The sequence below is a fragment of the Oryza sativa genome, chromosome 12 (assembly GCF_034140825.1).
Source record: "Oryza sativa Japonica Group chromosome 12, ASM3414082v1".
NCBI classification, from domain to species: Eukaryota; Viridiplantae; Streptophyta; class Magnoliopsida; order Poales; family Poaceae; genus Oryza; species Oryza sativa.
The window spans coordinates 21,561,593-21,579,532 of record NC_089046.1 but is presented as its reverse complement, the minus strand read 5'-3'; the positions used below and the strand labels follow the sequence as shown (position 1 = coordinate 21,579,532).

Here is a 17,940-nt window from a genome sequence, read left to right as displayed (position 1 = left end):
TGCTGCTTGTACTGATAGTACAGCCAATGTGTCCCCGCTTGCGTTGCATATTACAGCTGTAGACTAGTTGCTGCAATATGCAGCGCAAGCACTACAAGAAAACGGAATGACCTTGGCAGAGTATAGCCCAAATGCTTCCGATGCCTCCCAGTCATATATAACATATTGACTAATTAGGTTGATCCTCGTAAGACTTCATTTCGCTCATGTTATTTTGGTAGTGCTCTTCTTAACAAATTCAGCCAGTGTTCCTTTCGCCGGCCCTGTGGGAAATATTGCGGCAGTTAGGCTCTCTCAAGCCTCACCCCTCATCTTTTATGGAGAGAAATGGAAGCATGATATATGTGTGTACAATATGATTCCATTCAAGTTTTATAGAGTTGAATGTGCACCCACTACAACTGCATGCTCAATGAATTCTTCAACTCATCTGTTGAGTCCCATATTACTAACCAAATAGCTGGATTCCTAGAGTGGCCTTTACAGAGTATCCAATTCTCCTTTTGGCACAAAGATAATACTCTCCTTATTTTTCATGTATGACATTGTTGACTTTTAGACTTATGTATAAACATTTGCTTTATTTTTAGTATTAATTATTTTATTATGACTTGTTTTATCACAAAAGGTACTTCAAGGCTGACTTATATTGTTTATATTTACACAAATTTTCTCAATAAGACTAATGGTAAAATGTATGTGTAAAAGTTAACGACATCGTACATTTAAAAAACGGAGGTAGCTCCTCTTCTGATGATCTGCTCCTCTATGGCACAAATGATTCTGTGAAACAAATCAAAAACCAGTCGTTTGGTTTGACATAACTGACACGCACTGACGCACTTATGAGGCTACCATTGATGCTCACTTAGACAATAAAGCAGGAAGAAGATAGCAAGCCATTCGGCATCTTTGAAACCTTCAGAATAAGGCCAGATCGTAAACATTCCGGTGACATATATTCACATATAACACCATAGAAGCACTGATATCAAGTACATGTCGGTATAAATGTCACAAGCTGCTAACGAAAAGATTTGCTTAGTATACAGAACCTGAACAATCTGGGGGAAAAAAAAAAGGGGAATTTGTGCTAATCTGCAAGGAATTTCAAGAGAAAAAACAGAAACTGCAATTACCTTAGCGCTTTCTTCAGTTTGCACCCTAGTAGCATCAAGAAGACTGATAACCTGGCGTTTGCCTGCGACGACTACGAGCAAGAAGAAACCGACCTAGCGAAACTTGGCGTACGTCCAGCCCAACCAATACGGCCCACATACAAATTGGTCCAGGCAGAAATTCTGACAAGACCAAAGCCTCTCAGTTGGCCCAAACACTGTTTTGGCCCATTCATAATGGCCGCACCCGCACGTCCACAGCTATCCCACTCTGGCCCATCTAATATGGGCTGACACCGTGTAGGTTCGTACATGGAATAAGTCCACTTTTACCCTTCCCCCCCCCCCCCCCCACACACACACTAGCTCCAATCTAATTCGTAACGCTTAACCGCAATACCGCATATCTTGAACCTCAACTATTAAAACAATATTTTTGCTCCCTCAGCAGCTTTAAAAGTGGTTTTTACTGACATGGCTTGTTGACTAGCCCAATTGGCTGAATTAGCCAGTGGGTCCCACATGTCAATGTCCTTTTGTCTCCCTTCTCCTTTGTGCGGCAGCGGTGGCAACGACAGCATGGAGAGGACATGGCGGAGCGCATGGGCGGAAGGTAGGGAAGGGGGCAGCAGCGGGAGGTGCGGAGGAAGAGAAGGTGGTGCAGTATTTTCCCAAGCGCCCTCACGAAGCAGGCCACGTGCATCGAGAACGAGGCTCGGGCAAGTATTGAAACGAGAAATTTCGGGAAATTCGCACCCCCCCCCCTCCAACAAGCAATTATTTCGAGCAAAATTTTTGAATTTTTTTTTCAAATATTTGTGAATTTGATCGTAATTTCTTCAAAATCAGTAAAAAATGTGTTAAATTCTAAGAAACTTTGGAATTTCGGTGCCCACCGAAATTGTCCTGCATTCCGAAATGGAAAACCCTGGGCTCGGGCCCTCATTGCCGCGCGCGTACGTGGAGGTCGACCATGGCCACGCAGATGTGCAGGGAGGGACTTGACTTGAAGTCCCCCTGCCCCGGCACGCCGGCGACTAGCGGACGGGCGGGAGAAGCGTACGTGTGGACGGCCGTTGCTGAGACGCAGAGGATATGGCGATGAGTTAACGCGAACATGGACAACAGTACAACGCCGCCGCCCACCCTTTTCATTCTCTCACTGTTTTTATTTAATTTGAGATCTGAACGACACAGCTCGATCGATCAAATTATGCATGAATACATGTATGTAACCTGAACATACGTATCGTTGATTTGATGAGGTAGTGGTTCCGTCGTGGTAGTTCTGCCTCGAGGCCGCACTGCCACATCCAACCACTCAGCACTACGATAGAATCATAGTTTTGCTATGATCTATCTCTCGCTAAAACAATATGGGAATTCAGATGGAAACTAATGAATCGTGGGTGAACATGTCTGCCTGCCACACACATATATGCTTCCGGTGCCTCCTATTCCTGCCATACTGATCCACTGCACTGGTCCTCGTAATCGTAGCTCCTCATTTCTCTCTCTCATCCCGTAACATTCATCTTAATAAATTTGGCTAATGTTCCTTCACCGGACGGCGGAAAATCTTGCAGCAGTTTGGGCGCTCTCAAGTCTCAATTCAGTATCATCTCATCTTATATGGAGCAAAAATGGCAGCACAACACATGGATATATGCACAATCTGATACCTTTAATTATTAAGTTGTGTAGAGTTCAATGTGCACCCACTACAAGTTGCATGTATTCATGTTAAATAAATTCTTCAAGTTACCAATCAAGTTTTAATGCTTCTAAATCAAATAGCTGAATTGTTGGAGTGGCCTCCACGGAGTATGTGACGGGAGTAAGAGCTAGCAAGCTGCTATAAGATTTGCTTGCTCAGGAGTATACAACGCCATGATGTTGCCTGATTGTTTGCTCTTTTTGACAGAATATTGTAATACTATCTCTTTCCCTAAATGTTTGATGCCATTGACTTTTTTAAACATGTTTGACCATTTGTCTTGTTCAAAAACTTTTGTGAAATATGTAAAACTATATGTATATATAAAAATATATTTAACAATGAATCAAATGGTTGGAAAAGAATTAATAATTACTTAAAATTTTTAAATAAAACGAATGGCCAAACATGTTTAAAAAAGTCAACAGCGTCAAGAGGGAGTAAGTGGTTGTAACTTACGTGAAGCAAATGCGAAAATTTATTCAGAAAAAAGACTATACAAGACCTGAACAATCTAAACCAAGGAAGGAAAAATGTGCCAATCTGCAAGAGATTGAAGAAGCAGCATATGCAATCATCTAACGTGGCCCAACCAATACGGTACATTGAACTCAGACAAGACTGTCGGCCTCATTTCATTTCAGCCCAACAAACCCCATCACTGGTCTGTGCCATCCACAGCTCTCCCGGTTCAGGTCCCGCCCATCGACGCTTTCGGCCCAAGTCATATGGGCCTTTATGACATGTAGCTAGCCAGCTAGGGATACAAGCGGACCAACCAACAAAGTCGCTTATAAGCTAAGTTAGGGTTTACCTACTAATTTGATCTGTAAAACTAATTTATCTGTAAATAGGTTTATGGATTGACCCACTTACATCACTAAATACGATAAGTCAGACAAGAATATGAAATCATGTGAGTTATCACTTATTTGACATATGTAAGTAGATTCGCGGGTTGGTCCGTTTACATCACTACGTGTAGCGTGTCACCTCATCGGAAGTCAGAAACATTGTTATCTCTCCACGTGGCGTGTGTATCCTGCCACGTTGACGGACACGTGGCGCACATACCGAGGCAGCCCAGCCGCGACGAGTAGCCGTGAGCCAGGAACAACAGACAGCTCAAGCCCTCTCCTGGAGTCTTCTCGTCTGCCTCCACGACCAACACGCGCGCCATTGGACATGGAGACGCCGGCCAACCACGACCACGGCGCCGCCCCGCCGCTGCCGGCGGTAGCCCACTCGAGACTTCCAGCGGCGTCGACGGCGGGACAACGACGCCGGTGGTGGCGAAAGAGGAGGAGAAGAAGAGGGAGGAGGGACGATCAGCGGCAGGGCAGAGAGCTTACGGCGAGGGCGTGATCGCGCCGCCGGTGAGGAGGGGGGAGGAGGGGAAGGCGGCGCCGGCGACGGCGAGGCCGCTGCCGCACGAGCAGGTGCCGCAGCCCGCGGACGTGTACAACCCGCAGCTGGAGCGCCTCTGAATCTTTTCTCTCTGATCAATCCAGCTCTTGCTGATTACCTGAGCTTCTGCTACTTCTCGGAGTTAAATAATCACGCAGGATGCGCTTTAGTTTCTGCTTAAATATATTAATCTTGTTTATAAGCAACTAGTACTACTACTTTGTATCCCTGCTTATAATTAGCATGTACACCTTATTGCACGTACTGTTCCTCCACGTATTTTCTTTATTATTGAGTATCTAAAAAGTCACAATTCTTTTTTTTAACGAATCAGTGGGCTGCTAATTTCATATAATAGTGAAGGTGTAAACTCTACAGTGTAAAACTGAAAAACACAGGACCTTTGGCCCCAAGTCTCGCGCCAGCTAAGGCTCATGTCTTGGCCTCCACTTTAAATTTTACCAGCAAGCCGCTTAACAAAAGCTTCTTCCGTTGAAAGATTAATCTGCGGTTTCTTTCGTTTCATATCTCTCAGATGATCACCTTCACTTTGATTTTTGCCAGCAAGCCACTCCAACGAAAGCTTCTTCTGTTGAAAAGTTCTGCGGCTTCTTTTGTTTCATATCACCCAGACGATCAACAACGTTAGGGAGCGAAGGGTCTTTTTAGGTGCCTCTTTTACGCTTATGATTAACTCCTACCATTGTAGTACTGTCGACGATTACTGCCACTGGTTTGGGTGTAGATTGTTGCACACCGCACATTTTCCTAGAGCTGCCCATATTCTTCCTGTGTAGTGGTAGCCCGGGAAGAGGTTAAGGGTCGTCTCCTGGACCCAACGACATAAGAGATAGGTGGAGCCGTTTGGTCGTCCCTTGATTGCTAGTTTGTTAGGAGTCTAGGCTCTATTTTGAATGACCAGCGAGGCGAAAGTTTTACATTCGCGCGGAGTCTAGGGTTTACGGATTAGGTTGTTAAAGTTAGTGATCGTTGTGCTGAGTTACGCATTATAGACCGACGCTGATATATATTCTTTTGAGGCTATTGAGTAACGTCGATGTATATTCTCCGAGGCTATTGAGGTTCTCGTTATTTTATCTCTGACAGCTCTATTGTCTGGGACGCACTCCAGACCGTGATAAGCTTATCGATCACTTCCGTTGTCCAGCCCGTGCCCGCTGGTAAGTCTGATCACAATGCATATTGGAGCGTTCTTTCTTTTTCTTAGAAGCCGCGTAGATTAGTGCCGCCACGTCTTTCATCCCTCTCCCATGCAAGTCACAATTCTGATACAAGAGTTTAAAGTGAACCAGAGAAATTATAATGTTTGGGTGATTGATCGACCGACTGATTACGATCGATAATCCGTGGATGCCCAAATCGAATGATTGCTACTGCACGTACTACAGTATTGTTACACACTGTTGGAAAATCAAGGGTGATCTTGTCGTTTCAACCACAAAATTAAGAGAATAAGATAATACTCACTTATCGATAATTAAGCAATCGACATTGATTTGCTGATGACGACTACGGAATCAGATCAACCATACGTGTAGAGACAGTTAGCCTCTTGTCACTACATTTCTAGCTTAATTAATTTCTCTCCTATTACATTATTACTGAATTAGTTAACAGACCTTAATCTCAAATATCTCTGCATGTATACTTTGGAACAGAGCCCATAGATTTGCTTGACAGAGCAATTATTCAGAGTGGTTTGGGAGCAGAGTTTTTTGTCGCTGCGTATGTATTATTTGTTGCACCCAAAAAAAAATTATGTTCTTAATTATCCTCTTTTGAGTTGTTCCACAGGCACACATGTTGTTCAGTGGGCAAAAGCAGGCGAAAAATAACCAAACTTAGATGGCCTTGATTAATTGGAATAATCGTATATTTTGAATCATTGATGGTAGGTAAATACCTCTGAACCATCTTTTCAACGTACAGACAGCAATGGCTCCTCAACCTTAATCAATATTCAGACCAATTGTATCTTGCATTTGTACGAATTGAATCTCATCTGAATTTTATACAAGCTTAATTATTATAGCCTTATAGTGATCATTGTACCTTACAGAAATTTGCCCACAGGGATTTCTCTTCGAACATGATTCTGCCTCGTGCTAATTGAGATTCCTCCAAAAATCTTGTGGATTAAACCATTTCATAAGAAATGTAGAATTCGTAAGGACCCATTCGTTTTGCTACAAAGGAACAATTAGGAATCTTTATAGGATTTATTTTCTTTAAAAATACTATATTTTTACTTTTATCCTGGAAAAAGCTTTTTTTCCCTTCTTTTTTTAAAGATAACCCTTAGTACGTGTGGTAGCAAGTCCACTTCCATGCAATTGCTGGATATGGTGACAAAAACCTGAAACAACTGCATAATATTAATCACATCCCTGTGGAAGCATCTGCATTTTCTGCAGCAGCTAGGGGGCAAGAAAATGACCTGATTTGACCCAACCAATTGATCCATCACCAACTGTGAACAATCGACTACCATCTAACCTAGTAATGCCTAATTATGTTTTAAGTCTTGCAAACCATCTGCATATAAACAATCCTGTTTTCACGATGCTCTGATTACAACTCACTATCACCATCATCCAAAAGGGGCAATTGATCTATCTTTTTCCTAGCCGGATTAATCCGTAATCACACGTTTGATGTTGGTGGTTACTTTAAGATCAGTTCTGATTGGGGGAAAAAGAAAAGAGAGTTGCATGATTGTTGAGTGTTGATGGGTGATTTGTCCCTCTCCTGATCATATGGTCAACGCTGGTCAAAGATATTAACGTCTTTATATCAGCAGTGGCATGCACAATTTGGGCTTTGCCAGGGTAGGGGCAAATGGAAGGGCCTTCATGAGGGTAAATGAGTAATTTAGGGCTAAAAGACCCCAAAAAAAATTGCAAACATACGGTAATTATGATAAGTGGTGTCAAAATTTTGGAAAAGCAAAGTACAAGAAAAACAATATTAAAATACAAACACTTCTCTTCCAGCGGTAGAGCCAAAGCGACGGACAACGGGCCACTGTCGCCCCTATCATCCCTCTAAACTAGAAAACACCTATGACCTCCTTGCCTCCAAACGCCCATCATCCCCCACCCCTAACCTCGAAATCCTAATCCGCAGATCCTCTGTCAGCCAAAGTTCGTCGGAGACAGATGAAGCATGAATGTTGGAGATCGAGGTCCCAAGGTTAACATGCAATTCGTTAATTTCCCCTTAAGATATATCGAGTGGTGCATACCAAAATTAAAGCAGGAAACCTCTTCACACATAGCCGCGGTAAAGGAGGATAATTCATTCGGCACGAATCTTAAAGCATATGCAATAACGAGACCAAATTTTCACTTAGGCCCTGTTCGAATGTAACGAAAGGGGTGGATTAAATTTTAGATTAAAATTGCATGCTTTTTAAAACGCTAAATTGTGCGTCTTGTGCGAAAACTTTCTATATGAATGTTACTCTAAAATATCAGATTTATCCATTTTTTAAGTTTTTATTAATTAAAACTCAATTAATAACACGTTATTACCACCTTATTTTGCGTGAAACACTTAATATTCATTTTTAGGATATTCAAAAGGTGTTGTGTATGAGCTATTGTGGGCTTGTGGCCACTTGGCACTCACATCAGAAAGATGCCTGCCTCTCTACATACACACACTGGCCTTTAATAAGGGCCAACCGGACGCCCTCCACATTAGCCATAGCTCATTGTTGTTAGCTCCTATACTCTACTATTTCAGATTCTATTATCCCAACGCCCAACCTGCACACACTTCACTCTCGCTGCTGCGAAACCAGTCACGGGCCACTCACAACCACCACCCTAAACGTAGCTAGCTATTGAGAGAGAGATCGAGGTGGGTGCAATGGCGGCCATGGTGAGACGGCGGCCGTCGCCGGCGGTGACGACGATGCCGGTGGTCCTGGTGGTGGTTGTGTTTGTCGGCGTTGTGGTGGGGGGAGCGAGCGCTTCGGCGGGGCCGCTCAAGGCACACTACTACCGGCACGTGTGCCCGGCGGCGGAGGCGGTGGTGCGCGACATCGTGACGGCGCGCGTCGCCGCCGACCCCGCCGCGCTCCCCGCCAAGCTGCTCCGCCTCTTCTTCCACGACTGCTTCGTCAGGGTACGTTACGTACGACGCGTTAGGTGTTCGCCGCCGTTCATGGCGCCGCTCGCTTCGCTGACGGTTGTGTGTTGGTGGGTGCAGGGGTGCGACGCGTCGGTGCTGATCGACACGGTGGCCGGGAGCGGCGCGGCGGCGGCGGCGGAGAAGGACGCGGCGCCGAACGGGTCGCTGGGCGGGTACGACGTGATCGACACCGCCAAGGCCGTCCTGGAGGCCGTATGCCCCGGCGTCGTCTCCTGCGCCGACATCGTCGCGCTCGCCGCCAGGGACGCCGTCTCCTACCAGGTCAGCCAAGCCACTATTCCCTGTCATCTCCGGCGCCGACGCCGGCGAGCATTGTTGACGCGTTTTCGCCATGCGTGCAGTTTGGGAGGGACCTGTGGGACGTGCAGCTGGGGCGGCGCGACGGCGTGGTGTCGCTGGCGTCGGAGGCGCTGGCGAACCTGCCGGCGCCGTCGGACAACTTCACGACGCTGGAGTCCAACTTCGCCGGCAAGGGCCTCGACGTCAAGGACCTCGTCATCCTCTCAGGTAACACACTTTCCCTCCCACAGACCACAGTAATCGTGTCATCAAGCCAAGAGAAAATAATTTATACTTGAGTTGGAGTAAAAGGTTTTAAGGAAAACATAACCGCGCAAATTTAGTTTATTCGTTACTCCCTCCGTTTTATAATATAAATGATATGCTATGTGAGAAAATAAAGTAGTATAAAATATAATAGATTGACAGAGAACAAACTAGTAAAAAAATGGTAGAAAAGGAATAAGTTAGTACAAAAGTGATTAGTTAAAGAAAAAAATACTACTACATCGAAATTTTGAAGTCTTTTATATTTTAGGATAAATTTAAATGGTAAAATTTTATATTATAGAATGGAGGAAATATGCAAAGTTTTGTCCATTGACTATGAAAAGTCAGGCTGAAAAACAACAAATTTAAACAAATTAACAATGAGTTATTTTTTTATAAAAAAATAAGTAAAGTTATACCTGGCAAATCCGGAAAAACTACTCAAACGGACCAGGACACCGATCAAAGTTAACAATTTTTTTAGATCAATTTTTAAAATTTAACCGTGCTATCACCGCTTATGGAACTAAGCACCGGTTTGTTGAAAAATGCGGGGGCCACCTATCAGATGTCAGATGGAATGGAATGGAAGGAAAGAACAAGACAAAGGGGAGTCACTAAGATGGCCTTATTTTATTCTAAGTGGGGTCATCTTAGTACAATGAGTGATTCTACACATGTTTGTATACCTTTTTCCTGTTTGGTATTTGTGTGGTGGATCCTACATTGAACCTTCAGAACAACTCTCTAAAGTCTAGATTATATTAAATCTCCAAATCCCTAAATATTGCCAAGAACTGGTTATAAATGGCAGTGAACCGGTAAACTACTCTCTCTATCCAAAATATAACCAAGAACAAATTAAAACCGTTCCTCTGAATATGGGATTTAAAAAAGGAATAGAAAAAGGAAACATTAGAATTCCATAACACCTCAAATAATATGTTTTTTTACCAGAGGTTAGACCTCGTGTCAAAAGTTTTTAACCAATCCAAAACAATTTCATAGGATACGTGAATAGTTATTTGCTTTGATCAAGTGAACTACGTACATATATATAAATAATTTCATGGATTGAATTGCTCCAAAATTCCTTAAAAGACCCTTTGATTCGAAAGGATCACTTCCAACAAAGAAAGAAAAACTATAATACCCTCATTAAACGAGAAGTGTACGTTGATGTCGTAGAACAGCGGTTAGGGGTATCCCCGTTCAAATGAGGATCGTGCTGTTTGAGGCGTAGAGGTTAATTAAGAAAATGTGATATACTCCTTCCGTCTCATAAAAAATCAATTTAGTACTGAATGTGACGTATTATATTACAATAAATCTGGATATCTAGATTCGTAGTGATAGAATATGCTACATCTAGTTCTAGACTTTTTTTTAGGAGAGAGTATGGAGAGAAATCAGCTTCAAAATATTGATCATAATCAGCGCATGTTCAATAGTAGAGGTGAATATGGTTTCTTAAGCAATAGAAAAATATTTAGAGACCATGTCTGTACAATAGTTGAGACGACAAATGCTCTAATCATTAACTCAAAAATATTCTTTTTGTTGATATTCTTTTCATTCTTTTACCCTCATGCAACCCTATTTCCATATTATAGTGAGTAAGAGTCGTTGTTAAGCCGTCGTTATGCATAACAATGATGTTTTGTCTCTTTTTTTTCTCTTTCTTCCATGTCAATAAGTATTTCTAATTAGCAACGCTAATAGAGAACAGTTGTACATGCCCTCAGGAGGATCGATCTCCTGACTCCTGGAATGCATGCATGCGCGTGCGTTGCATGTCCACATGTTTGTTGCGATCGATCGAGCGCATCTGCGGCGCCCTAAGAGCAAGGATAATAATAGAGCCCACTTTCTATTATTAGCCTATATTAAAGTCAACATATATAATAGATTAGCTATAAGGTTGGCTACAATTTTCTTCTCCTCTCTCTATCTCTCACTTATACATTTAATGCATTTGTCTTGGAGCTTGTGATAAGGTAGCTCTTGCATGAGAGCCAACATCCTTAATTTTTCACTACCTCTCTCCTCCATCTAAACTTATAGTAGGCTTATAGCTCACTATTATACTTGCTCTAAGCTAGCTTTGCATTGGGTGCCATGTACCGATCCCCATCCAAGTGTGTCGTACTCTCGTACCACACGCCCGGCCGCGCCCCAGGAAAGACGGCGACCGTCGTTGTGGACCGCATGCTACTCTAAATACATACGCGTTCGTTCGTTGGTGACATCGTTTGTATTTAGGAGTATATATATATACTCCCTCCGTACTCGTAAAGGAAATCGTTTTTGACAGCGACACGGTCTCCAAAATACAACTTTGACTTCTTATTTCTATAAAAATATTTATTAAGAAGTGATATATGTATACTTTTATGAAAGTATTTTTCAATACAAATATATCTATCTTTATATACTAAAAGTCCATTAAACTTCCTACAAACGCTCTCAAGTTACCACATGGCGCTCTAATAAATTAGAGAAAATCCTGTAAATTCTAAGAAAAAAGCAAAACATCTACCCCTTGATTTTCACTTAAATTGGTGGGTCCAATATTATACACCGTTAGATAAAATTGATCCTAAAATAAACCAAATACTATGGGTCCCACCTAACTCACGTACGTACATGGGTATGCAGTACGTACGCCTCCTTCCAATTATTTTGGTATGTAGTATGTACGCCTCCCTCCAATTATTTCTTCCTTTTTCTCTCTTCTTTTTTCCATTTATATAATTGATATATATATATATATTCTAAATAAACATAATTTACAAACAAAGAATATACCATCATATAATTCTTTATAAACACAGTTAACTAAATTAGCTCTACAATCTTTGAAAATAAAATTTACACCATTATATATTTACCCATTAAATCAATATAATTTCCAATTAAACTGGTGTACTCATTAATTTGTACTATTATTTTCAAATAATACGCTATTTTAAAATAAAGTTTACACAATTATAATATGTACTTATCAAATAAATAATTTAAGATCTATATCAACTAATTATACGTGCACTTAAACAGATGGACCCATTATTTAAATCATGGGATCTTTTTTTTTATTAATTTGGACTATTATTCTCAAATAATGTACTATTTTAAAATAAATTCTACACCATCATATTGTGTACCCATTAAATTAACAATTTAAAATATATATTAACTAATTTACATTTACACTAGAACCAGTGGACCCATTATTTAAATCAACATATCTATTGTTAATAACTAAAGTGTCTAAAGTTCTCTTTTTGGTCCGCTGCACAATGCACATCTACACCTTTGCCTTTCGCACGTGTGACAAAGCATCGTGTCTGAGGCATCTTAGGTGATCACGATCGCTGCAACGCTACCGCTTTTGTTAATAAAAAATCTTAAGCCACCACATATATATCAACTGTTAAAGATTTTTAGAATGAGAAAACAACGAGTTCTCACCTACATTATTTAGAAACATTAGAAAAACAATGTCCCCTCCACCTCCCTCTCCAATCACATGTGCATAACACTGTTACACTGCCAACCCATCTCTGGCTCGAGTTGTATGCTATTCATTCCTCTCCAATCTCCTCCCTATTTTCAGCATAATATTAACACATATTAATAGAATTCGTACTAGGATAAGAGTAATAAGGGAGTTTTAAGGCCCTATTTTTTTTATTGATTCCATCTTTTGCATTTTCGTTTGCACGCTCCACGCTTTTCCAAGTTTATAAATGGTGCTTTTCTTAAACGACTTTTTAACTATTTAGAAGTTAATTCATTTGTTTATAATCTCAAATAGCTATCACATAAATCAGATAATTCATCAATTTCAGTTGTCCTAAACCCTAAGTAGTACATATTTTTTTTCGTGCGAATCATGGTGATCAACGAATAATCAAAGTGGTAACATGAATCTTAAGAGCTACTATGAACAATTGCAAATATGTGTCAAAATTATTTGCTATTAATTAGACATCTAATGGTTTGCTAGCAACATATTTAATTTCTCTCTACATGTATATAAACATGGACAAAGCTAGAATGAATATTAACATATATCCCATACATATATATTACATGTTAATATTCTCATTACATGTGGTAAGTCCATTAAAATTTCAAATACCCTCAAGCTAGCACTTGGTGCTCTAATAAATTAGAGAACATATTAGAAATTCTAAGAAAAAAAGCAAATTATCTATTACTTGATTTTCACTTAAATCGGTGGGTTCAATATTATAAACCATTAGATTAAATTGATCTTAGAAGAAACTAAATACTACAAGGTCCCACATCTCCACCTTCGATACGCACCTACGTACGCGTGGGTACCTATGCTTCCCCTCCCTTTTATCATTTTTCCCTTTCTTCTTTTCTTCATGTATACGCTTCCCTCTCTTTCTTAATATATCATGCGCCTTCATGAGACGATTTAATCACAAGAATTTTGAGTATCTTGCTCTCACATTTTTAATTTGTAGCCATACTACAAGCAATATATAGTTTATTATTTACTCGAGAAAATAACATGATTCAAAAGTCGTAAGAACTTAATCCATCTCCTACTTAAAAATTTGTGAATGGATTTTTAAGATACTTTAAGAAAAATAGAAACCTTAAATTATTATAAAATTACATTATCCGAACTTTAGTTTTCCCTTAATCTATGAGACAAAATCTTTGAACAAACAATAAAAATCTTACCTTTCAATAATATAAGTGCCCGCGCATACGCGCGGGCCACCTTCCTAGTTCATATAATTTTTACATATTCAAACTCAACAACTTGAGAGTTATTAATGATTTATATTCTCAAGGTTTGACTTAAATATTGTCCTAAACGACTTTCTTTATGAGTATGGAGGGAGTACTCATACTATATATATATATATATATATATATATATATATATATATATATATATATATATATATATATATATATATATATATATATATATATATATATATATATATATATATATATATATATATATATATATATATATATATATATATATATATATATATATATATATATATATATATATATATATATATATATATATATATATATACACACACACACACACATGTTCGTACGTTATAACGTGATCGATAGATAAAAATATGATTCATCAACGCCTTTTATAACCAGTTCTTGGCAATATTAGTAGATAAAAGTGCAATTCAATTTTTCTATGACGTTTTTTTTTTGGGTTTTCTGGAGCGGTTTTTTTAAAGGTGAGGGAGGACGGGAGAAATATTCCATTTGTTTCATGTTATAAGTCATAGTCAAACTTATTTTAGTTTGATAAATTTATAAAAAAAAATATAGCAGTATATTCAATGCAAAACAAATATATTATTAAGATATATTCACCGTAGATTTAATAAAACTAATTTAATATTTTAAATATTGCTAAATTTTACTATAAATTTAATCAAACTTAATAAATTTTAATTAAAAAATGATTAAACGATTTATAATATAAAAAAAGAGAGAGTACTAGTTAACAGTGATGTAGAGAGAGATATACCGGGTATACATATGACCGTATCGGTATGGGTGTGAATGAATGAATGATGATGACGATCGAGACCCAGCATGGAGGCGGCCAAGTGTAGCAGCGAAAGTGACGGTGCAACCGCCACACGCGCACGCGTATCTGTGCATGCATGTGGTGCTACACACATGAGATGCATGCACGTGTCGGTGCAACGCAAGGACCGGCCGCCCTTGATTACCGGCGCCCGTCTACCAGCTCTCGACGAGAGCCGTCCGTTTCTGATAAGCTTTGCCAGGAATGAAGCTAGTATAGAACGACTCTTCTAGTTATAACTTTGTTAGTTCTCGTTCACTACAGCTTCTAAATTTAACTTTTGTAGAATTACCTAAGCCTAACTCGTCCTATTTAGTTTATTTTGTGAGTCCTAAAATTATTTGGTTGTGCTTCAAGTTTTGGCAGGCCCTTAACTCTAAGTAGTTGGGTATTGAGTGAAATTGTGAAGTAGATTAAATTCAGCTTCATCTCTCTAGATGATTTTGTGAAAGTACTCTAACCGATTCTACTTTATTTCTGAATGGAGCTAAAACCTTATACCGTATACGGTATACGGATCATACGTATGGTTGTACTCCAACTTTACAAGAGGTGAAATTAAGGATTGTTAGGCACCGTTCCAGCTCCACATCATCGGTGGCGAACACCAAGTTCAGTTTGTCAAACACAGAGAGAGAAAAAACAGAACATCCGCCATGTACATAAGCTAGGAACTATATATAAGGAGCATAAATAATAACGTCGATAAGATTTTTCCCTTTCCTGACAAGACCATTGGCATCATGCATGATTTGTCACCTCATGATCTAATCGAATCCTAATTGAACACCGTATGATCCATCCAGTCATACCAATTCAACATGCATCGTGCCTGCCATGTGCTGTGTTGCGTTAGCTCAAGCAACCAGCAATCAGGCAGGGCTGCCACCAAGGAATTAAGTGGCTAATGTCTCACCAGGCATCATATATATCACACTGATGATCCAGTGATCCTAACAATCAAAGTACTAGTACTACTAACAACCAAATCACCAAAAACACGGATGGTCCTGCCAATTCTAGCAATCTGCATGCAGTGTGTTACAGTTGTGCAGTCTACCAACTTACCAATTAAGCTTGCATCTCTCTATATCTATCTATCTCCTCTCTGCTTGCATTGTAGTGGTTGTTAGAAACTCAGATACTCCTATACTATCTTAGCTAACAACTAACAACTACCACTGAATAGTAGCTAGCTGCATACATATGCAAGCTGCCACTTCTAACTAACATCCATATCCAAAGAGAGTATCCAAGCACCTGTACGGCACTAGAGCAAGATAGATTGGGTTCCATTATCTGTGTGTTGTTCAATGGTGCCCATCAGCTAGTTCATCATTGAGTGGTTTCAGTTAAGTGCCGAACAGTGCTGTGTACCACTCCATCCCAAGTGCCAAATTCCAAATGCCTGCTTTGATTAAGTTAGCCCAGTGTAGGATAGGATCTCACTGTTTTTGGATTGTACTTTGATGTGAATAATGTTGGATTTGCTCATCAATCAGCAGTGTGTGCAATTCATGCATGCGCTGGAAATATATAGCGGATGATAGATGAACAGCTATAGCTGAATTAAGTGGACCATGCGAAAATGTGTGATGTTGGGGTGTCAATCATAGCTACCTTGCATTGGACTTGCTTAATTTAGTTGCTGGCACTGTACTATATGATAAGTATGATCAGAAGTGTTAATTTAATTAGCACCCAGGGGCCTAGCAGCGCCCTATGTAGATCTCTGTTTGCACAACGACCACAATCCTACGAAATAGCAAAAACAACTCACTCTCATTTTCCAAAATATAAACATTTTTATAGATTTTAGTAAAAATTAAATGCAAGTAGAAAAAACTAGGATACTCATTAGTATATGAGATAAAGTTGGGAAAATATGAGAAGAAAATCGAATAAATGATGGTTGATAAAACAATTAGTACTCTATTTAAAAGTGTTTAATATTTTAATACTGATCTTGTTTATATTTTAAGATGAATTAAGTACCACAAATGACCTCTTTTACGCCATAAACATGTTTATGCTACTTTGTAAATACTTCTACGACGTTGTGAAAAATGTCACGTGTCAATCACACGTGGGTCATTTAAGGTTAACGACACGTGGGTAAAAAAAGGTAAATCTTAAATTTCCATTAAAAATTGGAGGGTATACATCTATATATGATCAAATTGTACATAAGAAAAAAAAACAAAATGCTTTTAACCGAAAATAACATTATATATTGGTCCTGTTTGGTATGAGTCCTTATCCGACATTTCCTGGAGCGGGATAATTCTAACTTTACAAATAGGTGAATCATATTCTTTTTATTTTTGGTAAAATACAAAATTTTAAACCAATTCAATTCAACCTACAAACTTCATATTCGACTTACATATGAAATCTGGAGCTAATTTAATTTCTACCCCGCAAATTCGCCGCACCTGCACGCAGGGGCGCACACCATCGGCGTGGGCCACTGCAACCTCTTCGGCGCCCGCCTCTTCAACTTCACCGGCGCCGCCGCGCCGTCGGCCGACCCGTCGCTGAACGCCGCCTACGCCGCGCAGCTGCGGGCGGCGTGCGGGTCGCCGTCGAACAACGCCACCGCGGTGCCCATGGACCCCGGGAGCCCCGCCCGGTTCGACGCCCACTACTTCGTCAACCTCAAGCTCGGCCGGGGCCTCTTCGCCTCCGACGCCGCGCTGCTCGCCGACCGCCGCGCCGCCGCGCTCGTCCACGGCCTCACCGACCAGGACTACTTCCTCCGGGAGTTCAAGAACGCCGTCCGCAAGATGGGCCGCGTCGGCGTGCTCACCGGCGACCAGGGCGAGATCCGGAAGAACTGCAGGGCCGTCAACGGGAAATGATTTTAGTTGGTGATTGAATGATGATGAAATCGTCGTGATCAGTTCATAATTGTGGATTTGTGGATGGATGGAGTTTTTTTTTTTTTTCAGATTTTTTGTTTTTTTTTTAACTTTGTTTGTTGTGAGTTTGGTATGGTATAGTGAGAGAGTTCAAAGTAAGGGATATATATATAGCGGTTTATAATTTATTTTACTGTATTCTGCAGTTTTTTTCCTTGTTTGTGGGGTGGAGTAAATTTGTACAATGTGTTTAGTCTCTCTTTTTTGGATTTTTGTCTTGAGAAAAAAATTAAAAATGTAATTATGTTGTTGTCTTTCGTATCGAGATGGAATGTGAAGTATCCTAAAATTTCGGCCCAACAAGCCCAAATTATCCGAAAATTGGAATAAATCTATTTTACCTCCTTTATCTCTTGCCTTTGGTCAAATCGTACCCCTCAACCACAAAATTAAGTATAACGCCTCTTTTGATATAACTTAAAAAATGGG

General features: G+C 40.1%; 1 protein-coding gene across 1 annotated transcript; it reads left to right on the top strand.

The window, feature by feature from the left end:
• The first annotated feature begins 7,969 nt into the window (after positions 1–7,969).
• LOC4352399 (peroxidase 24) lies at positions 7,970–17,776 on the top strand. The gene is made up of 4 exons (XM_015762834.3): positions 7,970–8,394; positions 8,479–8,682; positions 8,763–8,928; positions 17,036–17,776. Exons 1-4 carry the CDS (start codon positions 8,137–8,139, stop codon positions 17,449–17,451), a joined length of 1,044 nt encoding a protein of 347 aa, XP_015618320.1. The 5' UTR covers positions 7,970–8,136; the 3' UTR covers positions 17,452–17,776.
• Positions 17,777–17,940: the final 164 nt, after the last annotated feature.

Bases quoted from the DNA above. Each gene is read 5' to 3' on its own strand.
- LOC4352399 (XM_015762834.3), top strand. From the start codon at position 8,137: ATGGCGGCCATGGTGAGACGGCGGCCGTCGCCGGCGGTGACGACGATG. The intron at 8,395-8,478 runs GTACGTTACGTA...TGGTGGGTGCAG, and splicing joins TCCACGACTGCTTCGTCAGG to GGGTGCGACGCGTCGGTGCT. The intron at 8,683-8,762 runs GTCAGCCAAGCC...CCATGCGTGCAG, and splicing joins GGGACGCCGTCTCCTACCAG to TTTGGGAGGGACCTGTGGGA.